A 24,487-nucleotide genomic window follows, 5' to 3' on the forward strand; every position below is an offset into this window, starting at 1 on the left:
CTGAGAGATAGCGGGCCTTCCTTAGTCTAACAGAATACAAGCAAGCCCCTCCCACCCACGCAGAAGAAAAGGCTGCATTCAAGGATCTGAAGTGGAATTTTAAAGCTCGGGTAATTTCACGACCACAGAAGAGGATCCCCTTCCGGAGCGCACAGAGGTGACGCGTAGGAATTGCGCTTATGAAAGAATTACTTTGCAATGACAAGAAAGCAGGAACCGCTGAAGAGCCTTGCAGGATTAACCTTCCCTCTCCAGCACAAAGCACAAGAACAAGGTGAGGAAACTCGAGGGGGCTCGCTGCCCTCACAGACCTACATAGCTCAGTTTCAGAAACAGGGCAGCACCCTCCCCGCACATTAGCCTCAAGTCACTGCATTCTTCGAGAAGAACGAGCTATCTCGCCCGCCTCGCGGAAGAGCGGATCAAGTCAGACGGAAAGCCGGTCGGTTTCTCCCCAGACCTAGGCCACGGCGGTCCGGGGACGTCACCAGAGCAGGAAGGGCCCAACCCACAACCTTCCTCACACTGCGAGCCTCCCGCCAGCTCGCCGCCGCTCCACGCAGCAGAGGTGTCCTGCGCGTCCTCGCGGCGGCAGCGTCGCCACCCAACAGCAGGGCGCGCGCCCCGAAAGCGGGGGTCGCGGGCGGGCGCGCGCCACCGACACCCGCTCTGGCCCCAGGGCCGCAGCACCAGGAGCGAAGATACCCAAACCGGGAACGCGCACGTCGGCGGCCACGCGCGCCAGGAGGGCCGCACAGCGCGCGCGCCCCCGCGTATAAACAGGCCCAGCCGCGCGCGAGCACCAGTGCGCGTTCGCGCGCCGCGCCCACCCGAGTCCCCGACCTGCCTCTCCCCACTTCACAAGGGGCGGGGGCGCGCGAGCCCAGGGACATTCTCCTCTCCGGAGCCGCCCCGAGGTCTCCTGGGCCCAGCGGCAGCGGCCCGCCCGCCCGCCCCCGCCCGCCGTTGTGTGGGGTGGGCCCGCTGTCTCAGGCCCACAGGTTCGCCACATCTCTGCCCCAGCTGCAGCCCTCACCCGGCGACGTCGTCGTCGCCGCCGCCGCCGCCGCTCTACCCGCCGGCCCCGCCGCACCGCTCGGGGCCCCGGTTCCGCCGTCGCCGCTCCAAGACCGACAGGATTTTCCCCTCACAGCTCCCTGGGCGCCATCTTACATTCAACCCTCACAGCCAATGGGTGCCGAATGCCCCTCTCGCGATAACCGAAGCGTCGAATCCCGCGAGAGTTGAGACTGCCTCCTGGCCAAACTTAAAGGGAACGCTTGTTCCGAGGCGAGAGGCCGGGCCTCGGGACGCAGAAACCGCAAGTAGAGCCAGGAGTGTAGGGCGGAGCGGCCCGCCCTCGGACGCCCCTCCATGCTGGGCGGGGCCAGGGCCGCCGACCTGCCTGGAATAGGAGCCTGGGCGGTTTGGGTCTCAAACTTGCTCTCTTGGACCCACCTTCTGCAGCATGTCTGGGCCTCCTTCAATCGCGCAGCCCCACGTGGGGCGGGGCCCCGTCTCTTGCTTAAGGTAGCCCCCGCAGCCCCTTGACCTAGGCTCTGCGCCCCCGTACCATCGTCCCACCTGGGAAACCCAAAATCACTTTCGTGCAGGAGTCCTTAACATTTAGGAACCCCCTCCTCAATCCGCTGCATTCCTAATCCAGCCTTCAGCAACCCAGTCCACCTTAAAGCAGGCCTCTGGTAGCCTGGTGTTTGTATACAGGGAAAATGTGGAGGGTGTTAAAGCTGCAGGCACACATGGACCTCACTAGTAGCCCACACTGCCCCCGAGGGCAACAAGTCGGTTATAGACTTTTTTTTTAAAAAGGGCCCCAGGGCCTTTGCACTTGTTCCTCCTGCCTGGCAAACAACTCCTTGGTCCCTAGGTGTTCCCTAAAGAGTCACCTCCTGAGAGTACTTTGAGGCACAGGATTGGTCAGGAACTTCCTCCAGCCTTATACAGGCCCCAGGGAGACCTCTCTTGCACAGTGCCTGGTCACCCTCTGTCTGGCCAACTAGTCCGTCAACGTAGAAGGCCACCTCACAAGTCTTCCTCTTCTCATTTTGCTTGCCACATAGATGGCACTCAATACTTATTTGCTAAATGATTAGACTGAGAACCAGATGTTATCATCTGCCTGGGCACACAGGCAGACACAAACCCTTCAGATCCCTCTGGCACAAGTTTCCAAACAGTGGGACAGCACCCAGAGCCTGCTAGCCCCTCAGACCAGGTGCACAGGATTTCGAATCAGGCCCAGATCCCTGCCCTAGAGCACTAAGAAGTGTATCAGTGGTTTCAAAGATATATGCAGTGCACCTCCTCCCTACTCCCAGCAAGTCTCTGAGGTCCTCAGGAGCTAGAAGCGCAGACAGACAACACACAGACTCCAGGGGATTTAGCTGTTCTTTATTGACATGGAGTCTGGGTGCCCTTGGCCTCCAGAAGCATGAGGTAGGTCCACGGGGCTTCCTTATAGCTCACACCTTTCCCGGGTCCTCCTTCAGTGTGACAGTCCGGTTGAAGACAAGCTGGATGGCAGAGGGGGAAGAATGACAACCAAGCCAGAACCAGGCTAGGAAGCCCAGACCTCACCAGACCCTACCCTTACCTCCTCCCAGGGGAGCTGAGGGTGGGTCAGGACATTTGGGTTCTCAATAACTATGACTTTGGGTAGAGAACTGGATGACTTTGGGCCTCCATTTTAAAAGGATTATAACAACCACTATGCCTGACCCCTACACCCTTGAGGAGTAAGAAAGGCAGGGGCCATACAAAATTTTGTGCCTGGACCTCTGAACCTGTTTCCTCATCAGTAAAACATGAACCCCATCTCAAGTGGCAAGGATTAACTAAGGGAATGTTGGCAGAGCACTTGGCACAGTAAATGGTAGCCACCATTGTCACTGTTGTACAAAGGGCAGGCAGGTAAATTCGTGTACCTGTCCCTGGCCGCTGTCTGGATCCACGGAGAAGTAGCCAAGCCGCTCAAACTGGAACTTGTCAAAGGGCTTTGCCAGGGCCACAGAGCAGTCCACTAACGCCGCCTCCACCACTTGTAGCGATGCCTGTGGGCAGGAAACTCAGGGGGCCGTCCAGCCAGAGAGACCCACCACCCTCACCTTATACCCCCTGAGCCTACCGGGTTCAGGTCACTTAAGAATCCACCAGGCACCTCAGCAGGATCCTCAGGGTTCTTATGCTGAAATCTGTAGCCAGAAGGAAGGTCAAGACCCCAGCTGGGTAGCCAAAGCAGGCAAGGCCCATCTTGTATCTGCCTGCACCCCAGCTCTGTTTACTCACAGTCTCTCATAAAGGCGAATCTCACACGTCAGAGGCTGGGACACCCAGTGAATAAAGGCCTTGGGCTTTTCTCCAGTATCTGCCCGTTTACAGGTCACCTCCAGGCTCTCTACACAGCCACTGGGGCCCTGGAAGTCGAGGAGCCTACAATTAGACCCAGGGACCACTACTAGAACTGGAGTCTGCATGCACCCAGATCCTCCCCACAGAAGGCACTGACTGCTCTCACCTTGACAACATTCTGCAGCTCGATGACGTAGCCTGTATGCCTTAGGCCCACAGGCTGGCCCCATGCCAGGCGCTTATAGCCTGGCTCTGGCTCCTAGAGGTAGGAAGCAGTGTGGACACAGGAGACTGCACAGGTCAAAAAGGTACAAGAGGCTTCTCCCCCCACCCCTATGTCTGGCAGGGGCTGGTTCATCTGAAGTAGGAAGTAGGTGGACTGACAAAAGGAGATGAAGGGATCTCAGGACTGGGCTCAGCAGCAAACAGGACCCTTCACACCCCCTACTTACTTCTTTGAAGTCAGTCCTTTCAATGAAGACCATGGGTCCAAAGGGAACCTGATGGAAGCCCTTGGTCTCATCAGCTGGGAAGTTGGGAACCTGGATTTCTAAGGACTATGGTAGGAGATGGGTGTGAGTCACACTAGGCACTGCGACCCCCATGCCCAGACCCAGGTGCAATCCTCCCCCAACAGATACAAACAGAGGCACACCTACCTTGGTAGCAGGAAAGTTGGTGATGATGACCTGTAATGGCTCCAGCACAGCCATGGCCCGTGGGGCTGTGTCATTCAGCACATCACGCACGCAGGCCTCGAGCAGATGGGGTTCCATCGTGGTCTGTGCCACTGTCACCCCCACCTAGCAGGAAGATCAGCATCACTCACAGCCACAACCACAAACTGCCCTGCTCGGCCCCCACCTGCCCACCCAGCCCACCGGGCTGTACCCGAGCACAAAAGTTGTTGATGGCCTCAGGCGGAAAGCCCCGCCGTCGTAAGGCTGTGAGTGTGAAGAGCCGTGGGTCATCCCAGTCCCTGCGGGCAAGGAGGTGGTGAGATACTGGCAGTATATGCCACTAGTTACTTCCAACCTTCAGTGAGATAGACAATCATCCTACCGCACAGCACCAGCTGCCACAAGCTGGAGAATCTTCCTCTTGGACACAACAGCATAGTGAAGGTTGAGACGGCCGTACTCCCACTGAACAGGGCAATAGACATCCAAAGCATTGCACAGCCAGAAGTAGGAAGAGCGTCTGAGGTGGGAGGGTAGAGTCAGGTCTGGCCACGTCAGACCAGAGAGAGACCACAGGAAGGGCTGCTGGAATCCCACTGGCCCTCGCCACCCCACAGGCCCAGCTCCCTCACCGGGCCTGGAATTCCTTGGTGCAGAGTGAGTGGGTGATGTGCTCGATGGAGTCACAGAGGCAGTGTGTGTAGTCATAGGTGGGATAGATGCACCTGCAGGGCATAGGCAATGGGCCCCACCATCCAGCCCCACTCTGCCCTACCCATGGCCCTCCCACCTCTCTCTACAATCCCATAGCCCCACCCCATGTTCACACCCACCAGGTGTCCCCCGTGCGATGGTGTGGTGTATACTTGACTCGATAGGCCACAGGGTCCATTTTGCCATCCTCCATCACCAGCTTCATCCGCAGCGTGGCCTCACCCTCCGCAAACTTGCCCTTGCGCATTGCCTGACAGGACCAAGGGCTCAGACTGCCTCTCAGCACGGGGCATCTCCTCCTCAGCACCCACCCAGACCCAACTGCCCCTCTAGAACCCCACCTCAAAGAGCAGCAGTGACTCCTCTACAGGACGGTCTCTCCAGGGTGAGGGCAATGAGTTATGGCCTTTGAGCTCCTCTCCTCGCTGGTGGCACACATAGGCCTGGCCCCTATGGGGGAAGAGGTATGAGTGCTCAAGATGGCTATGTCCTGGGCAGCGTAACTAGTTCTACGTGACAGCCCTGGCCTCACCTATGGATGAGCTCCACGGCCCAGGCATACAGCTGGTCAAAGTAATCAGAGGCATATGTAACCTTGTAAGGACTGTAACCTGGGGCAGAAAAAGACTTGGTATGAGCAACGAGCCAGGGACACCCAATGGCAAGCCATAGCCCACAGAGAGGCCCACTAACCACCAGTTCTTTCTTCCCAGCCCTTGCCCAGCCCGTACCCAGCCAGGCCACCATGTCGTAGATGGCAGTGAAGAACTTTGCCTCCTCCTTCTCAGGGTTGGTGTCATCAAAGCGTAGAAAACAGATCCCATTGTTGGCCTAGGAGTTATAGAATCTATGAGCTCTCACATCATCAGCTTCCAGAGTCTAACTCATTAAACTTGGACATTCTCAGAGCTCTCCCATGTCAGAATTGGAAACACCTTCAGGAGTTTCACTCATCTTCCTGTATCTAAATGCCTTAAACAAAGCATCTTATACCAACTCCAGATACCCTCTTTCTAAGCCTGAGGAGTTGCACTGGGCACTTCACCGAAGTTGAACTCACTGCCTCATCTACAGCTTTTTCCCAATGAGTCCAGTGGATTCCTGGCCTTTTATCACATACATGATTCCCCTCCACAGCCTCTGTCTGCTCTGGGCACATTATAGCAGCAGCAGGGAAGGCATGGACACCTTTCCAGTATCAAGTCTTGGGAGCAGCAAGTGGTCACCCTGACTGCCAGATCCCCACATACTCACCTTGGCATAGCCAAAGTTGAAGTTGATGGCTTTGGCATGTCCTATGTGCAGGATTCCATTAGGTTCCGGCGGGAATCGGGTCCGTACCTGAGATGAGGGAAATAGGACATTTAAGCCAGAATTGAGCCAGAACTGAGACTGCCCTCAAGGGACAGATGCCCCTTCCTAGGGAGGCCAGGTGATGGGTTAGATGGAGCAGCATGAAGGCAGCCCAGGCCTCTTGGCGAGTGACAGGACTAACTTGCCCAACAGTACTTCCACACACCTGTCCTCCAGTGATCTCCAGGTGCTGCTTCAGTAAGTCCATAGTGTGTGGCGTGGTTACATAGCCTGGGGTCTTATAGTTCTCACCTGCCAGGGCCAGAACAAGCCTGAGGACTGCACTGCAGCCCAAGGCTCCCTACCCTGGCTATAAGAGTTACTGTCAAGATCTTACCCTCCCCCCAGGATTTTGACCTGCCTGCTCACCAGGTCTGTGGAACTTAAGTGCCTCCCCTCGGAGCTGCTCCATCAGAGATAGGGCCTGGTCAGCAGCCTCACCTGTGAGAACAGACCAAAGAAAACTTATCCTCTGATCCTCTGAATATAGCTACCTCGTGCAGCTCAGGGAGGTACTTCTCAGTACTCCCCAAATCCTGCAAACAGAGGAGAACCAGACAGGTTCTTCTTTCTCCAACCCCAGAGACAAGAGGTACAGAGCCAGGCTTCTCTGTTTCTTCATGCTAGTCTCTGGGTAATGAGAACAAAGGAAACACCAGGAATTCCAATCTGGCAGTGGAAGGTAGGGATGACGAGGAAGTTAATGGCCTGAGGAGACGGGGCTGTAAGAACCCATCATGTAGAAAGCCTAGAAGTCAGAGAGGTGAATGTGACAGGGACCTCAAGCCTCTCACCATTCTCCATCATGTCCTTTGCTGTCCTCCGGTCTTTCTCTTCTGGTCGAGCTTTTGACAACTGAGAGAAGCCCAGAAGTTGAGTCAGGGTCTCAGGATCAGTGGGGCCACATATTCCCTTCCCCAGCCGGAAGTCTCACCCCACCCCACCTCATCCCCAGGGAGCCAGGACCATACCCAGGAAACCCCACCTTGGGTTTCTTCTCCAGATCAGTCTCTGTCTTGGGACCCAGAAGGTGAAGAACCTGCACAGAAACCCGGGTTTGGGCTGAAACAAGAGTGTTCTGCTTCAAGGAGCCTCTGATTGGCCCCGCCCACCTACCCAAGGGCTTTCTGGCCTGCCTACCAATATTGCCTTGAAGAACCTACCTAGCCCATCCCACTTCTCCTCCTCACATGGTTCTGCTGGCCCCAAATGCTCTTTCCCCCCTGAGAGTCCAAAATCTGGTGACAAAACAGGTAACAAAAACTGCCATTTACAGAGAGGAACTGTGGGCTCAGCATCAAGACAACAAACTACCTCAGCCATTAGTCTCTTGTGATTCTCACCCATCATCTGAGATGAGGACCATATCACCTCTGTTTACAAGATGAGGAAATTAAGGTTCAGAGGAAAGCAACTCACACGACCCAGAGGCCTAACTCTTTTACTGCCCACCAGGGTGGTGCTCTTCCACACTAGGCTCTATTATCCACCACAGCAGGGACAGGGTCTCTCCCTCCCACCCCCATGTATCCTTCAGTGGACCCTAGGTACTGTCCATGGCAGGGTCTTTGCCTGCTTCAGCTCAAGGAGTTGCTCACCTGCATGTCCACTTCGTGCTTGATCATTTTTCCATCTGCCCACTTAAGCATAGCTCGAGCCTCTCCTAGAAACATGGGCACAAGGAGCTGCAGAAAGGCCAATAAGGATACTTCCTACTCTCTTTCACAAGAAAAAGTTCTGGCTGACCTCAAGAACCAAGAGCCTGGGCCCAACTGGACCACTTTTAAAATGCTCTTTTCCTCCCTCTCCTCTCTCTCATTTATGCCCAAAAAAGAAGGTATGACCAGAGAGAACAACATAGTCCACTGCCCCAGGCCCTGCTCACCCATCAGCAGTCCCATGTTGAAACGATAACGCTCCTCCAGGAGCTGGGGCCGGTGACGATTTATGGCAGCCTCCACCTGCAGAAAGCCAAACCATGTTGTTCAGAAAAGTGTCCTTCAGAAATGCTCGAAGGGACCCACACTCTCACCCTGTCTCTTCCTGGGTGGAGAAGCTGAGCCGCTCCTTTCCAGGGTCAGCACTAAGGAGGTACCCGATGCCTAAGGAAAGACTCACAGCCTCTTCAATCTGCTCTGGGGTCACCATGACACCCACACCACATTCCTGCTCAAAGTCCTCGGTGTTGATGGGGTCCAGGGGATGACTTCGCACATACTCAAGGGCGGCTGAGAAAGGAGAACCAATGAGTGGCCATCTCAGCTCCAAGAAGTGGTTAGACAAGGCCTTACCTAGCCCCATGAAACCCCAATAATCACAATTTCGCCTCCTCAGAGGTTAAGACTTGCACCATCCTAGAGAAGTTCTGAGATCACAGGAAGAATCGTGCTCTGATAGAGGCTCTCCTTTAGACCTACACAGTTCCTCAGTCAGTTTCGCCACGGGGAACCCTCTCCACCCCTCATTGTCAGGGCCTGGGTTTAGAGAGGAACGCAATAGAAGCATAGAAAAATGCACTGGGGGACTTAGCAGAAAGGGCAGACAGGGGTACTGGCTGAAGGGAGGAGCTGGAGATGGAAGTAGCAGGGCAGGCAGGGGTCTCACCGCTCAGCTGGAGCTCGGTGTGGATCTTCTTATTGGCTATGTAGCTCACAAGGAAAGAAAGACGCCGGGGATCCCTGAGTCGGGATGCCAATCCATATAGCAGGGTCCCGGTAGCTTTGTCGATAGTGGAGCCCAGAGTCTGCTGCGCCTGGGGTTTAAGGGGTCAGAAGAGAAGCCCCACACCCAGTAAGAAAAACATGAGTTAGACAAGGTTGGTAGGTCGGGGTGAGGATGGGGATCGGGACCTGGTCCGGCACTGAAGCACAGTCGGCAGGCAGGGTCAAAGGCAGAGGGACTCCCACCTGGGTCGCCGCCTCGCGCAGCTGCGCACTCAGAGCCGTGTTCTTGAGCGTCTCCCGGGCCTTATGCTCGCTCAGGCCAAGGCCAGTGAAGAGCGAGAGCGAGTCCAGAGCCGCCATTGCTGGGACACCGGAAACCGAAAGAAAACTTTGGGGCCAATCTGACGTTGGCATTAGCCCACTGACCAATAGGAGAGCGAAGCCGCCAGGGGGAGCCAATGGTAGTCGTCCTGGAGGGAGGGGGTGGGCTACCCAGGGCGCCATTTAAAAGACAGAGGCCGCCCAGACTGGTTTTTCCGAGCGCTTCACTTCCGTCTACGTTTTCGTGGTGTGGGTCGCTTGAAGTGAAGTGGTGGGAGCCCCAGGACTTTAGGGGAGATTTGCACGGACCTGGAGGGAAGGTGTTCAGCACAGAAGCAGGAAAGCTTGGGACCATCCCATTTCTGTTGCTGGGAGCAACTGCGAGTTCCTATCACGTTTCTGACGTCACAGCTTTGGAGTTGTCATGGAAACAGCTGGGGGGCAGGGGACCGAACTCCGGAGAAACCGGTCAAGACTCCAGCACAGATAGTGTGTAGAATGGCAGATAGAGGGGCTCCCTAAGTCCGGCACTTTTCAGGCGCCCACCTAGACACACCTGGCTAGGAGACAGGTGTTTGGGCTGAAGAAGGACCTCAAAGGTGTTCTGTAATAACTTCTTTTAAAATCTCCTGACATACGTACCCTCCCTTAACCAAAGCATGCAAATGTCACAAAAAACTACAAGCAAATTAGACCTGGAAATCCATCTGCAAGTGTTTGACAAGATATTTTATTGAAGTTGGGATAGGGTGGAGCAGAGGAGATACAATCTTCATGATGAGGCCTGTTGTGCTTGGTGGAATCTCCCCAGTGTCTCACTGGACTTCTAGGACCTGCTGAGAATCAGGCTAAAGGAGAACTGTTTTCTTTGTGAAACTGGAGCTGCTGGGATGGTGAGAAGATCCCCAAATTTGGGATTGGAACTCGGGCTCTTTAGGTTTTGGGGTCACTAATACTTGTGGACCTTCAAGAACGAGGCAGGATATCCATGACTGCAGTCTATACATGTTCTGTGTCCTGCATTGTGGTCATATCCCACTAATGACCAAGTGCCATTTCTGGGCCTACATCTGGGTCCCACATGATGACCACATCAGGTTCTGCCCAGGGCCACACTGGATCAGTACTGAAGTCCATTCCTGTGTCTTGGCTCCCATGACTCCAGCCTGATGTCCAGCCCAGGCAAGGCCAGGTGCAGGCATTGAGCTGGGGATGTAGTGCAGTGGTGCCATAAACAGTCACCAAGAAGCAGAGCCTCAGCCACACCACCCCTGTGCTGAGTCCACAGCTACAGCTACGTAGCCCACAACAAAGGTGCCTTTTGATGAGCACAGTGCCACATCCACTGTCCCCTCTGTACCTGATGCCACCGGATTTATTTTATTTTAAGATTTTATTTATTTGACAGAGATCACAAGTAGGCAGAGCGGCAGGTAGAGAGAGAGAGGAGGAAGCAGGCTCCCTGCTGAGCAGAGAGCCCGATGTGGGGCTCGATCCCAGGACCCTGGGATCACGACCCGAGCCGAAGGCAGAGGCTTTAACCCACTGAGCCACCCAGGCGCCCTGCCACCGGATTTATTACAGCACCATTACCATCGAGTCCTGCAGGTCTGGTGATGGCTCCCTCAATGGAGTCAGGGCCTACATCATCTTTTCCGGTTCTCTCATAGTGCCTGTCCAGGGAACCTGTGGCTCCATGTCACAGGATGAGACAGTAGCCCCACCAATGTACCAAGAATGCCACAAGAAGCAGAGGCAAGCTAGCCAGTCTTCTGGAGCCCTATGAATTGCCCAGAATAGAACCATGACATTTTATGGCCCAGCCCAGCAGCTGGCTTGCTTGCATGGGTCCTTGACACAATTTCAAGGAAAATCAAGAAAAAGATGATCAAGGAGAAAAGCCAGGCAGCAGTCAGCAAGGCCCAGCTTTGGCATGGGAAGAGGCAGGGTCCTGGGGCTGGCAGCACAGAGTAGGGGCCATAGTGCAGATGACACAGAAGGGTTATATGGCTGATACAACAGCAGCCAGGTTATGGTCAAGGACAGAGAGACCCGTGATCAGTGCATCTACTACAAGCAGACCACCAGTGGCTAGACACTTGGGGCTGCACACAGTTAAGACACAGTACTATCCTGTTGTACCCCACACCTAGCAGGCCAACAGTATGCCAGCACCAGCGCTCAGCTTGGCAATTCCACCATTTCTGTAGGTTCTCACACCCAGCTCTCTAGGCTCCATTCCATAGCCAGCAACCCTACACTGGCCTTGTGCCATGTTCCCATAAGAAAAAGCCAACACTGGTCACAGGGGTAGCTTTCTCCAGAAGCTCCCTCTGCTCACCGCCACCCCTTACTCCAACTGAGGCTAAGGTGTCCTAGCAGGGCCCAAATGGCTAAGCTTTTTATAGGACTGGCCCCAGAAGCTTGGCAGGGATGGATCTACAGGGCTGCCAAAATTCTGCCCACCACCCCCCGCCCCTGTCTGCCTTATACTTTTTCTGGCTTAACAGTGGCCTTATGAGTACCTCTGCTTCCCATCTGTTCTGGCTGGAGACATCCACCCTTACCCTCAAGCCGTTGAACAGAGGAGGAGGCAGCACTATCCATGAAGAGGGACAAGGAAACTTTTCATAAGATTTGCCCTTGCTAAAGTAGGATAAGACTGCAGACCCACTATGGATAAACAGCCTGGGGGCAAAGGCCAGGAGCCAAGGTCTCAGGGACTTAAGGGAAGAAATGACCCGCCAAGATCCTGCACCTTCCCTCCCACATGAAGGCACCCAAGATGAGCTCCGGGCTCACTGCCTGTCCTTTTGGAGCAGGATCTCTCTCCACTAAGGGATTCAGATGGTGCTCAGACTATAGCAAAGAAAGATCTGATACCAAGAAAGGAGGAAGACAGTATTCCCAATGCTTCCTGTTCCCCAAGGAGTCCTCCCTAACCTACCGTCTGGCTGTCAGCCCCAGGCTACCCCAGTGCCTGCACCTTTGACCTCAGCTTCTGGAGCCTCATGGGGTACTCACCCACCCTTTAGGTGTGAAGTACTGACAGTGATGCCCAACACCACTGCTTCCACATGAGACTCGGAACTGGTGGGATCAAAGGGCAGCAGGTAGGCCCCAGAAAGGTGATGGCTTTGTGACCCACAGGGGCTGAGGTGGGAGTCCACCATCTCTCCTCAGACCAGAGCACTTTCAGGATTTTGTTTTTTGTTTTTTGTTTTTTTTTTAAGATTTTATTTATTTGACAGAGAGATAGAGATCACAAGAAGGCAGAGCGGCAGGCAGAGGGAGAGAGAGAAGCAAGCTCTCTGCTGAGCAGGGAGCCCAATGTGGGGGTTGATCCCAGGACCCTGGAATCATAACCGGAGCCAAAGGCAGCCGCTTCACCAACTGAGCCACCCAGAAGCCCTGCTCTCAGGGTCTTTAACACACCTATGTGGGCGCATGCACACACACACACACGCACACTCACACACCCCTCTAGAGGATGGGGAGAGGTGGCCACAGCACCTGGTGCATCACAGTCACTAAGTCTGCTTATTTATCATTTATTTTTAAAATATATTTAAACAGCAGCAATCACTTCCAAAATGCAAAAAAAAAAAATTACAATTTTTAGAATAAAATTACGTTTATGATGCGAGTCAGAAAGAACTGAACGTACAACTGAGAATCAAATCACGCAACACTGGGGGTGGCTGGAGAAGCCAAGGCCCACGGGTTGGGGGGCGGGGATCAAGATGACAAGAGGGCCCAACCTGTGAGGTTCCCACCTCAATCATACCCCCAACCCCCACTGATGAAGCCAGTGTCCTCTGGGTTAGAGAAGGAGAAGCGGCAAAGAGCTGGCCCTCTGTTGGGGATTCCCCAAACCCAGTCCCAATCCCACCCCACCAGCCAGGGACCTGCTAATCGACCTCCTCCATGTTGCTGTAGGTGGGGGCTGGGCGGTCCACAGAGGGGGCGAAGCGTTCAGGGGCTGTCCGCGTGGGGGCCACCTCGGGGGCCTGGCCAGGGCCTAGTCCCTGCAACAGAATATGAGGACAGGGGTTGGGGGCTGCCCAGCATGCTGCCTGGCATCCCGGGGGTGCTGGCTCAGAGCCCGGGCACCCAAGGGAGGGTCCCAAGGCAGGCACAGACAGCAGCGGCGTTGAGACAGAGAGACAAGATCGGGCACCCAAGGGAGGGTCCCAAGGCAGGCACAGACAGCAGCGGCGTTGAGACAGAGAGACAAGATCGGGCCTGAACAGTCTCACTTTATTAACACTTTAAATACAGGAAGCTGCTTGGGCAGGGCTAAGCCCCAGGCCAAGGGTCAGAGCAGCAGGATGCACAGACAGACAGCTGAACGGATACCCACCCTAGGATGCCCTGCCCCTGCAGGAGCCAAATTCCCCACCCTCTCCCACCAGATGCACACACTGAGGCCCAAGCCCAGAGGTGGTCCCCACCACAGACGCAGGCATTGCCTGGTGGGCAGGCAGGTGGGCCAGCTCACAGCAGTTGCCTGCAGGCAAGCTCATCTCCAGCGACTCTGGGATACCAGAGGATAGAACATGTTGAGCACGAGGGCCACCAAAGCTGCCACTGTGCCCAGAACAAAGTACCGGAGGCAGCCCTCATCTGGTGTGGTAGGGCCACGTGGTGGGGGGCCCACCCAGTCTTGGGGCCCCCAGGGACCCAGGGGCACAGGCCCCTCGGGTGCCGGTTCCTCCTCGGCCTCCAGCTCCTGCCAAATCCGGGAAGCCTACAGTGTGTGGAAACGGCCATCAGCACCTGGGGCAGGGGTGGGGAGGGACCCGGTGTCCCCAAGATCCCTGGCCATGGAATTCCCGCCCAAAGTGACTGGCACTAACCCCATACACAACCCAAGTCAAGCTGCAGGGAGGTGGGCAAGCGGGAGCCAAGGGGGCCATTCGCTGGGTTGTCTAGACAGAGCACCAAGGCAGGCGAATCTTGACAGCATTTGGGCCCCCCAAGAAGCTTCCCAATTGACATGCAGCTTCCCATTTGGGTTGGCCAGGGGAGTGGGGAGATGGCTAGCTGGTCAGTTCTTTAGCACGGGACTCCCACAGAGGACCTCGTGGAGGTTAGAGCTGCCAACCCGAGTAATCTGGGTCCCTCCCCACCATGTCCAGATAGACTGTGACCACGGTCTTCTACCAGGATTCCTCTGTATCTGAGCAGAGAGGGCTCAGAGGAGAGAAGAAGAAACCAGTCCAGAAAAGAGATGCAGCTGTACCCACCCACCAGACCTATGGCACCCCATGTCAGTAAGGGATAGAAGACCCCCAAGGGCTCAGCAGGGAGAGACGCTCACCTCAGAGAGGGTGGCAGCCACCCTAGCCCATGGCCAGCCTGGATAAGGCCTGTCCTGAGTGTATACCAGAACAAAGGAGTTATGACAAGTGAGGGTCTGTGGGCTGGATGGCATGTAAGGAAGGTGCAGAGGGAAGCTGGGAGAGCATAGGGTACAGCTGAGTTGTAGCATCCCTTCACCCAGTGAGGTTCAGAGCAGATACTCAGTCTGTGCCAAGAGGGTGCCTACATGCACGCCAACAGTAACGCGCTGGTGTGCGTGCACCCTTGTAAGTGTCACTACAGCGTGGGGATCCCTCCAGACTCTGAAGTAAGAGGATCATGGTTCCAAGTCTCCAGGGACCTATGGCTAGAGGAGAGGAGGCTGTGCCCCACCCCTCCCATCTGTGAACTGAACTCCCTAGCCTGTGAAGCCTCTCCCATGCCTCACCTGGCTGGCAGCAGCCTCAGCTGCAGGGCTCAGGTCTGGGTGGTGCTCAGAGTGACCTGCCCTGGGGGGCCTCTCCACAGGAGAGTTCCGCCGGCGGTAGAAGAGTACATAGGCATAACGCGTCACGACCTGGCTCTCGTCTACTGTTGTCACCGTGCTGTCGTCAAACAAGCGCCAGCCTACAGCGAGGTGGGAAGAGTGTGAACATAACCTGCACCAGAACTGCTACCACCTATCCTGCTGGCTGCGTGTGCCCTCACCCACGTCGCTGCGCTGGCTGCTGCGGTCATTGGGCAGGCGTGCACAGGCGGTGTAGTGGCCGCCGATCATGCCTCCGTAATGGTTGATAACGGCGTACAGGTCATAGCTAGGCAGCTGTTCCTCTTTCTGACCGATGCAGAACTTGCTCAGGTCCAGGTTCCTGTGGTCCCAACCAGAGAAAGGTGACACAGTCAACAGGTACCCAGAATGCTGCCCGCCCCACGACCTGACTACAGTCACCAGGGCTCATCACTCACCGAACAGGGAACTCCACCAAGTCGTTGATCTTGTCACGCCAGATGAAACTCCGGAAGGAAAAGCGCTTGAGCTGCACAATGAGTACGTTAGGAAGACGCCACAGCAGCAGCTGTTTGGAGGCCTCTCGGTGTTGTTTACACTGAGGGCAGTACCTGATGGAGGACAGAGCGGGGGTCAGGACCAGCAGAGCTCCACTCCATCCTGCCCCACAACCCGCCTGCCGCCCCGTCCTCACCAAGCCTCCTCGGGTGCCAGCACCTCGGGCCGGGTGAAGAGGTTCAGGCACTGGTCCAGAGTGAAGTGGCCAGCACGGGCAGCCTCCCCGGCAGAGCCTGGGTCCTCAGCACACTCCAGCTCCTTGGAGGCTACCAACACAAACTCCTGCAGGCGCTCATTGTTGCGCCAGACAAGAGCCAGGCTGCAGTCCTCACCCAGCTCCAGGGGGGCATCTCCTAGAGATGGGCAGGGAGAGGGGTCACGAAACTATGGAGAGCGGCCAACCCAACCCATCCCATGGCTCCCACCCACAGCCTCAGACACCTTTGTCCTCCAACCGCTGCTCTCGGTTAGATGCGTCAATTTTATACATGAAGAACTGGGGGGTGTGGGCATTTGTGGCTTCACTTGGGTGTTGATATCCGGGCACAGCAGCTATGGAAAAACAAACAAAAAAACAACAATCAGAGCTCCTCTACCTACCAGGACCTAAATAAGCTTCCCCCAACCTCCCCCACCCCGGCTGCAGAACCTTCTAGCAGACTCTTACCTTCGGGCCGAGACACCCTCTCACCAGCAGGCAAGGAGCCAACTTCAACTGGCCCACTGGCCGGCACCTCAGAAGAAACTCCACTGGTGCTGGGCACAGGGCCCCGGTCAGGGGCTGCCCATGCCCGTGGGACCCCTGTGTCTCCCTCGGCCACGGGGGTCACCAACTGGAGCTCGGGCGGCTGAATTGGGTCCCTCTCACTGTCCCCAGCCTCCAGGGAGCTAGCGGAGAGCAACGTAGTGCAGCCAGGGCCCTGGGACTCCAAGGCCATGCGGCCAGGCTGGAAGGGTGGCTGGAATACACTCACAGAGTACCTGGCAACAGGCAGCAAGGCGAGTAAGAATCCTGACAAGCCTACCCTCCAACCACCCCACCCTAATCCCATCCCTGGGCACTTACCGGGCGTACCCCTCTAGCAGCTGAGCAAGACGAGCATAAGTGAGACGTGAGGCAGGTACACTGACCAGAAACGGGTAGCCAATGTTCTCAGGGCGGCAGAGACCCTTGTGGTCAGGCCAGTGGGTTTTCTGGCAGAGCCTGAAGGGAAGGGGGAACTAAGAAGAGGGCCTCAGCCCCACCTCCTAGGACTCGCCGCTGGCGGTTAGCCTCTGGCCTTAGGGACTGCGTATGCCAGCCCTGCCCCGACCTCCCCCTCAGAGCCCAGCAGAGTAGAATGATAAGTGGAAGGCTTAAATCATGTGCCTTTATGGGAAGAGGAGGTAGGGTGGCAAGTGAAACACGGAGAGGAGGGCCAGGGAGGGGGAGGCAAGGGGGGTCCTCACTGGTTGCAGTAGCCCACGCGGTAGCACCGGGTACAGCGCTTCAGCTTCTCATCCTCTGACTGCTGCTTCCGCTGGCAGGCTGCACACTTGGAGATGGGGATGCTGGGCACCTGGGGGCGCTAGGGTGGGTTGTCTGGCTCAGCAAGGCCAGCTTGGGTGAGAATGTCTCCCTCCCACAGGCCGTCATGCCATCAGGTTGGTCCTCACTTACCTGCTGCACCTCCAGCACCACCACTCGCTCCTTAGCCAACTCTGGGGATAGCAGCTCGAAGCAGAGGAGCGTGTCGGATGGGGACACGGTGTCCAATGAGTGGGAGGGCAGGAACACACGGTGGAAACGATTCTTAATCACCTGGGGACAGAGAACACACAGATCCTATGTGAGAACGAGTCCTTTCTCTAGCCCTGCCTCAGCGCACAAGGAGACCTGGCCCTGAACTTGGGCCTGGACAGCAGAGTGGGGACTGTGGCCCCAAAACAGCATATGCCTCCGTTGGCACCAGCTTCCGTGCCCACCAGAATAAGCAGCCCGGTGCATCAGAGGGCCTGATAGCCGGGACTGGGATAGGCAGCAACCAACCCAGCACTGCACACTGAGGGCCTCCACTCTGTCAGTTTGTGAGGCTCTGCTGAGACCGCCCTATGGCTGTTGTGGAGGGGACGCATCAGAGGAGGCTCCTTCCCACTTTTTTTTTTTTTTTAAAGATTCTATTTATTTATTTGACAGAGAGAGACAGAGTGAGAGAGGAAAGTGGAAGGAGAAGCAGGCTTTCTGCCAAGCAGGGAGCCCGATGTGGGGCTTGATCCCAGCACCCTGGGATCATGACCTGAGCCAAAGGCAGACACTTAATGACTGAGCCACCCAGCTGCTCCTCCTTCCCACTTTTATCCCCAAAGAAAAAAGTACCTCCAGGCTGGAAGCTAGGAACCTTTGGGAAAGACTAGCATACAGACAGACCCAGGGTCATGTGAGGGATAGAGGAAGAATCACAGCTGCTGGGAAGATAGTCCCGCAGCTCCAGCAACTTGTATGATGACAGAAAAGCCCTTGAGGGTCCCAACAAAAGGGGGAGTAAACGCTGACGATGGCAACCTAGGGACCTGAGGGCACTTGTGTTGCACAGTCCAAATGCCTGGCATGATGCCTCAAATCCTAGCACACTCGTGGGTTTCATACAGTCACACGCACATTTGTGGGTACACATACGGATGCCAACGACCATCATGCGTGTCTGTGCGCTCTAGATACACACACATGTCCACGTGCCTAAGGGCCTGGGGAAGGACAGATGTACCTCAGCCAGACGCAGGTTCTCAGACTTCACGTGTACACTCTGAGAGAGGGAGTCCAACACTTCACTTGCGCTGGAGTTCTCCTTGCTGATGCTCACCAGAAACTGGTAACGAGAATAGAATCCATGGGGGAGGTGGGCCAGGGTCTTTGGGATCGCCCAGAAATAGGAGCTTACTTCTCACCTTGATGGGCTTGCTGTGGGGCTCCCGGGCAAAATAGAAGACGGGAAGAACCTTCTGCTTCTGTGGCAAGGGCACCGGCAGGTAGAGGAATGGGTCAAAAGTGATGGAGACCTGCAGATGCACAAGTGGCACTAGGTGGCTGCACCGGGACTGGGGCAAAGGATGCTTATGTCTGGGGAGCCCAATCCAGGCACTCAGATGGTCCTCAGGGCCCCAGGGCCCTCCAGGAAATGCTCAGGTTTGAGAATACCAGACAGACCAGGAGGGCCACCAGGAGAGAATACTCCCTCTTTCCAGCAACTGAGGCCTGGCTCAGCCTTGCCACGTATCAATCTGACCCTTACTCGTACCCCACATGTCTTTCCAAACTTACTCCCACCCCTGCCCCACCTTATAGGTGGTCTTTGAGCCCAAACACCCCTTTTATGTCAGTTGGAAAGCTACCCAGCCTGACCTCTGCAGCCCACGCAGAAGCTGAAGGTCTCCCTATTAGTCCCTTCACCCAAACAACATCTAACCCCCAATTTGACACCTCCAACCCCAATTTGACCAGGCTAGCTAGAGCAAGCTAGAGACTGCTTTCCAGGGGAGCCCTTCGCACCTTGGCACACACAGGGCACACCAGCTTCGACTTATACTGGCCCTGAAATAGGTCTACGATGAAAGAGTCATTCCTCATCTTATGCCGCTGCCATGCTTCTTCAGCTACCACCTGAGGAGCAGAGTGGTGAAGATCAAGGAGACCTGGGGCCTGGGATATGCGTGAGATATGCCCACCTCTGCCCCCAACCCTGACCTCATCGGGCCGCCCATCTGAGTCCACGGTCTCTGTGTAGGGCTTGTTCTGAATGCGATTCAGGTCTTCATGCAGCCCGTCCAGCAAGAAAGCCATGAACTCCTGGGCGTCATGCTGTGCGTAGCCTGTGAACTGGCTGGCCTTGCTCGCCACAATGGCCTGGATGCAGGGGCCAAGTGTGAGCATGGAGCCCCAACACCCACCATGTACCCAGCTGGCAAGCCTTCCCCACCCTCTCTAGCCAGGGTTGGGAGTGGCCACAGATCACCTTCAACTTGGAAGGCTGGAAGGCATGGTGGGTGCCCTTCCACAGAGCCCGGAGCAGCACAGCAAAGCCAATGGCCAGACGCCCACCCGTCCCCAGTGGGTTGTTGTAGTTGATCTCGGCCTCAAAGGAGCGGTCTAGGGACAACAGCCAAGTAGAAGTGTAAGCAGGGAAAGGTATCCCCTCTGCCCACGGCCCGGGGCTCCTGACCCTGCTCTCACCGTGGAAGAAGTCCCGGAGCTCCCGAGTGTTAGACAGAGACTGAATGACACTGTTCATGAAGCAGGTGTTGCCTAGATTGACAAGGCCAGTGAAGCCTGGCAGACACACCTTCTTCTCTTCCTCCTCTTCTTCCTCCACACTATCTCCGCTCACGGGGCTATGGGGCATTGGAGGCACCATACATGTGGGCTTGGGCTGTGGGAGGAAGGAGGGGGATGAGACAGTAGCCCTGAGGCTCTCCAGCCTCTAACCTTGGCTGTCCCCTCCCCACCCCAGGATTCTCACGGAGGCCAGGTGTGGCTCTGGCTTTGGGGCTACGTGCTCCATGGGGGTGCGAGCCGCCACACCATCCAGCCCCGTGTCCTCAGATCGAGCCTTGGGTTTTTCCTTCTCCACAGCCCGAGCTTCCTCCTGGCCTGTGAGGGGATGGGGGGCACCTCCTGGTGGGGTTGAATCCAGAGGGGTTGGACCTGTCGGCACGGCAACCTTTGCACCACCCACTGCACCTTAAAAAGGGGGAATGAGGGGGCTGGTGGTTAGCAGCACGTGGAAGGGGGTGGGGGTCTGGGTTGTGCGGGTTGGACAATGAAGGGAGCTCGTGTGCAGACCTCGTGCAGCTGGGGCTTCCAGGCCCCCCCAGCGCTGACTTTGCCGTTTACGGAGACAGATGTCAATGCGAGAGGCCGTGAAGCAGAAGGTGCACTGCTCGGGCTCAATCAGGTTCCTGTGGGGAAAGGCTGAACTCAGGGACTTAGGTGGAGTAGGTGTCGGGCTAGATGGGCCAGGGAGATGGAGCCCAGGGTGGGACAGGCATAGTACTGGGGCCAAGAACCACCCACCTGAGCTTCACCTGCCAACGGAAGATGGTATGGGCCCCACAGCCCGGATGCAGTCTCAGGAAGTTTCCATCCCTGCCGAAGCAGAACAGGGACAGGGCAGGAGGAAGGGTGGGAAGAAGAGCATGAGACCCGCTGTCCTGCCTGAAGTGTGCCCTGTGCCCCGTGTCCTGCCCTCCCACCCACCTGGTTTGGAAGATAAGCGTGAAGTCCTGCTCGCGGAAGAGTACTCGAGAGGTGTCCCTGCGGATCTCTTTCACATACACGTGCACCACCACTGAATCTGGCCCCTTCTCATAAGAGTCATTCTTGACGAATGCCAGGTTCACCATGGACTCCGGCTCTACATTGAGACCACAGCTCAGCACCACCCAGGACAGGTTCTGGCCCACTGCTGTTCTATCCCCAATCCACCTGCCAACCTTGCAACCCAACAAGGGCTCTGCCTGCCCACCCCCAGCCCCACCTTTACCATCCACCAAGGTTATAGCATCTGCTGCCACTGCCATCTCCTCTTTGGAACGGTCACCTTTCTCAGGGTCTCTGCTCCGGGCCATGGCTGGGGAGACTGGATCATTCCTGGGGGACACAGTCTTCTCTCCTGCCAAGAGCACTAGATTCTCCTCTGAGCCCAAGAGGCAGGTCTGGGGGTTCAGTGGTGGTACCCGGAGCTGTTCCTCAGCTTCAGCCTATTTGTGGCAAGATTGTGGGCAGGATCAGCTATAGGTCTGGTAGGTGGCCCCCCACTGCAGTCTATCAACCCTCCCATCTCCCAGCTCCCACAGGTACCCCACTCCTACCTGGGTGGCTGTCTCAGCCAAGAAGGGGGGGGCATCACCCCGGGGTCCAGGCCCATCTCTGGACCCTTCCCCCTCTGGCCCTCTTCGGAGATGCACAGCCCTCTTGGCGCTGGGCCCTGCCTGGGCCCCGGGGCCAGCCCCTGCGCCTACCTCACCACGGCCCTGGGCCCGCTTCTGGTTCCGGGCCTCCTGTTTAGCCCGACGGGGCTCAGGACCTGGCTCCAGGGCAATGGGAGATGGCTCCTGCCCATTCTCCTGGCACCGCAGCCCTGGTACCGCCTCCTGGGTCCCTAGAGGTTTCTTCTGCCAAAGATACAGCAGTCAGGCCCTGTCAACCATGCTGGGCATCCCTACCCTACTCTGCTGTGGAACTTACCAGAAGAGAGGGCCATGTGAGCAGAGGCACCTTCTTGGGCAGTGCCAGCTGCAGGAGGCCACCTTTACGGGCTTGTACTTTGGTGCAAGAACTTTCTATCTCAGCATAGAAGACACCACCCCACTGCCGACCATCTGGAGACAGAGTAAGGGCAGTGAGCTGGGGTGGGGGAGATCAGAGGCTTCAAATGTATTGCTGGGCTCAGGGCAGATGGACACACCTGGAAGCCGCACCACGCAGTCTGTGTCTGTGAAAGCAGCATCCACTTCCTCCAGCCGCAGGGGACCCGCTCCCACACGCAGCTTGACAATCACCTCATCGGCACTCTGCCTCCAGTCAAGCAACAACTCTGTAAGGGGTGTGCCAGTGAAAGTATGAGGGTCTCCATGAACTCCTGTGGGGGTGAACAGCTGCCAGAGACCTACCCCTAACAGAGCTGCTCCAGATGAAGGCTACAGCCCCAGTGCTCCCTCCTCATCCCTAGCACTGTACCACCTGCACCCAAAAGGCCTACTCATTACTCACCCTCTTTGGCCTGCTCCTCCCGAGAGGACGCTGACCCTGACAACAAAGAAAAGAACCGGGAAATGATGATGGGGAGGCAGCCTCCAAGACCCCAGCACCCCACCGAACACCATCTTCAGGATCTCAGCCAGGTACGTAGACCTTAAAGCTGAGGCTCTACCCAGCCTGCTGTGAGTCCTTCTCTCAGTATTAGACCAAAACAGGAGGAAGAGCAAAAATGTCACCTCTCAACCCTTAATCTGTATGCTCAACAGGGTGGAGAAGGAGACCACAAGCGCTCTGGGAATGCCACAATCACCTCTCCTAGGATCTCCATCCTTGCTCTCCTGGTTTGCTCGATCCTTCTGCTTCTTCTTACTGGTGGCCTCCTCCAATCCTGGGGGACCTCTCCTTGGGCCCGTGGCACTGGCCCCGCCAGACATCTTGAGCCGCTTGGTCGACAGCCAGAGTGCCCCGGGGTCGGCAACGGCGTCTGGGTCAGGGCTACGGCGCTTTCTTCCTGGCCCAGCTATCTTGGCAACTCTTTGTGGCCAAATTCTCCAACAAGGAACCAACAGCCTAATGAGAAGGGACCACTGGTCACTATCAAGGCCCAACAATTTGCGCCTTGGTTACAGCCCAGGGCTCAGCAACCCAGAATACAACCAAGATACTACAGAGCAGTATCTCTCCACCACCTAGTGCAGCCCTGGACGCTCTCAGACTGTTCTGAAGAAGGAATAAACAATATAAGTAGCAACAGCAACTTCTGGCAGAGACTCCTAGAAGCCTACCACACAGGCCCACAAAGATGGGAGCCTCACTGAGGAGGCGCCAGGTCAAGGCAGCCATGGCCTGGAACCAGGCTCCTCAACCAATCTGGAGAGGAGCCATGGCTCCAGCCCACAGGGCTGGCACTCTGAGCAGAGTGCTCACTTTTCCTCACTCTCACTGGCTGCTTAGTCACCACCCAAGAAGTAGGAGGTGGAGGAGGAAGGCAGAAAGGAGAAGACAAGCGAGCAGCAAGGAGAGCAAGCTCTGTGGCTGAAGTCGGGCTCAGCCCAGGTGCTACCACTGCCCAGGCAAGGTCCTGGGATTAAGGTGCCCCACCTGCCACCTGCCGGCTCCCACCCTCCCCTGAACCTGTTCCTATGCACTGCTTGGTTTTTCTTCCTACATCCCAAGAGGGATTTTTCTCTCCCACTGCAGTCCCAAGCAGAGAGGGGCCTGCAAAAGCTGGGGTGAAAAGGTATCTAGCTGTCACACTACCCTTTCAGCAGCAACTCTGCCCCAGAGCCAAACCAGGAGGGGCAACCAGTTTGAGAATGAAACAGACATCATTCCCTTCTTTCCCAGCTCCACTAGGCTAGAGACCTTCTACTCAGCTTCCCTCGGACTCACCAGTAGATTCTGGATTGTTTTTCCATTCAAAATAAAGTTCTCAAAATTGAGATAATTGTGGGAATGAACCATGAATCTAGGACCCATGGCAGCCTCAAGCCTGCCCTGAGATGGCAGCAAAGCAAATAAGTGACTACTTTGTGTTCCCAAGGTGTACGTGTGGCAGGGACAGAGATGGACATTCTTCTGTGGGGTACTAGTGGGCTGGATCTTTAATGACGACAGATCCAGAGCGAGGGGTGGACATCCTCCACTTCCTTGCACCAGGCCTCAGCTTAAGGTCGCGTCCCTCCCCATTCTCCCGGGGAAACCGAGACAAGAAAGGGCCTCTCTAGAGACCATGCTGGCCTACACTGCTGCGGGGGTTACTAACTACAGACCAGCGCCCCGGCCGGGTTGCGACTCAGCTCCAGCCTCCGAACCCTGGGCCCGCCACCACCTCCTCCGGGAAGCCGCCCTCGCTCGTCGCCAGCCCTCTCGGGGGCAGGAAGCCGACCCCGGGCATGGAGTAACGGCCCCGCCTTCATCAGTGGGCCCGGCCCGCCGCGGGGCTCGAGGGTTCGAGGCTGGCACGGCCCGTGACCTTGAACAGGCAGCCCGGGGCCCGCGTCGCGGCCTCCCCGGCTCCAGCCAGACAGGCCAGTTGCGGCCCGTCCCACTCACCGAGCGAGGCCGCCGCCGCCAGCCCTCTTAGGGCCCTGGCAACCCGCTCTCGGTTCCGGTTCCGGCGTCTGGTCGGTTCCGGTTCCGGCGCGCCCCTCCCCCGTCCCGTCGCCGCCGCCGCCGCCTCAGCCGCTTGTTTTGTTTCGACTTCTAGTTACTGCCGCGGGTGGCTAAGCGCCTAGCTGGTGACGCACTTCCGGTGGGAGCGGGCACGCGGCGGCGGGTAGCT

The 24,487-nt window shown here is 56.6% G+C and overlaps 3 protein-coding genes across 17 annotated transcripts in view; all 3 read right to left on the reverse strand.

The window, feature by feature from the left end:
- The window catches only part of QRICH1 (glutamine rich 1), a 55,734-nt gene extending 54,547 nt beyond the window's left edge, over positions 1–1,187 (reverse strand). For both annotated transcript variants that reach the window (XM_045990649.1, XM_045990650.1), the window contains exon 1: positions 1,037–1,187. The gene's annotated coding sequence lies outside the window, so the exon portion shown is untranslated. The remainder of the gene's footprint in view (positions 1–1,036) is intronic.
- A 1,204-nt stretch (positions 1,188–2,391) lies between these two features.
- QARS1 (glutaminyl-tRNA synthetase 1) lies at positions 2,392–9,161 on the reverse strand. The gene is made up of 24 exons (XM_045992232.1): positions 9,023–9,161; positions 8,721–8,868; positions 8,235–8,344; positions 8,002–8,077; positions 7,715–7,779; positions 7,102–7,155; positions 6,911–6,971; positions 6,486–6,557; positions 6,283–6,368; positions 6,018–6,104; positions 5,495–5,594; positions 5,296–5,374; positions 5,105–5,213; positions 4,883–5,013; positions 4,682–4,774; positions 4,432–4,569; positions 4,261–4,348; positions 4,029–4,172; positions 3,822–3,926; positions 3,536–3,628; positions 3,307–3,434; positions 3,146–3,212; positions 2,946–3,071; positions 2,392–2,534 (listed from the first exon to the last, which is right to left on the reverse strand). Exons 1-24 carry the CDS (start codon positions 9,137–9,139, stop codon positions 2,484–2,486), a joined length of 2,328 nt encoding a protein of 775 aa, XP_045848188.1. The 5' UTR covers positions 9,140–9,161; the 3' UTR covers positions 2,392–2,483.
- A 3,493-nt stretch (positions 9,162–12,654) lies between these two features.
- Positions 12,655–24,429, reverse strand: USP19 (ubiquitin specific peptidase 19). Of its 14 annotated transcripts, none has more exons than XM_045991089.1 (27): positions 24,259–24,428; positions 22,514–22,773; positions 22,216–22,251; positions 21,911–22,039; positions 21,691–21,824; positions 21,315–21,614; positions 20,987–21,203; positions 20,701–20,857; positions 20,518–20,589; positions 20,287–20,402; positions 19,964–20,178; positions 19,678–19,873; positions 19,460–19,593; positions 19,192–19,350; positions 18,997–19,107; positions 18,396–18,506; positions 18,215–18,316; positions 17,131–17,271; positions 16,920–17,038; positions 16,537–16,674; positions 16,138–16,451; positions 15,912–16,022; positions 15,607–15,823; positions 15,371–15,523; positions 15,113–15,273; positions 14,853–15,031; positions 12,655–13,128 (listed from the first exon to the last, which is right to left on the reverse strand). In XM_045991089.1, the coding sequence occupies exons 2-27, from the start codon at positions 22,635–22,637 to the stop codon at positions 13,012–13,014; spliced, it is 3,963 nt and encodes a 1,320-aa protein (XP_045847045.1). In that variant the 5' UTR covers positions 22,638–22,773; positions 24,259–24,428; the 3' UTR covers positions 12,655–13,011. The 14 variants fall into 14 exon arrangements, with proteins under 14 accessions (XP_045847045.1, XP_045847042.1, XP_045847044.1 ...); XM_045991086.1 differs by having other exon boundaries at positions 19,964–20,184; positions 24,259–24,427; XM_045991088.1 differs by having other exon boundaries at positions 21,315–21,617; positions 24,259–24,427.
- Positions 24,430–24,487: the final 58 nt, after the last annotated feature.

The sequence above is a fragment of the Meles meles genome, chromosome 20, assembly GCF_922984935.1.
Source record: "Meles meles chromosome 20, mMelMel3.1 paternal haplotype, whole genome shotgun sequence".
In the NCBI taxonomy this organism is placed as follows: domain Eukaryota; kingdom Metazoa; phylum Chordata; class Mammalia; order Carnivora; family Mustelidae; genus Meles; species Meles meles.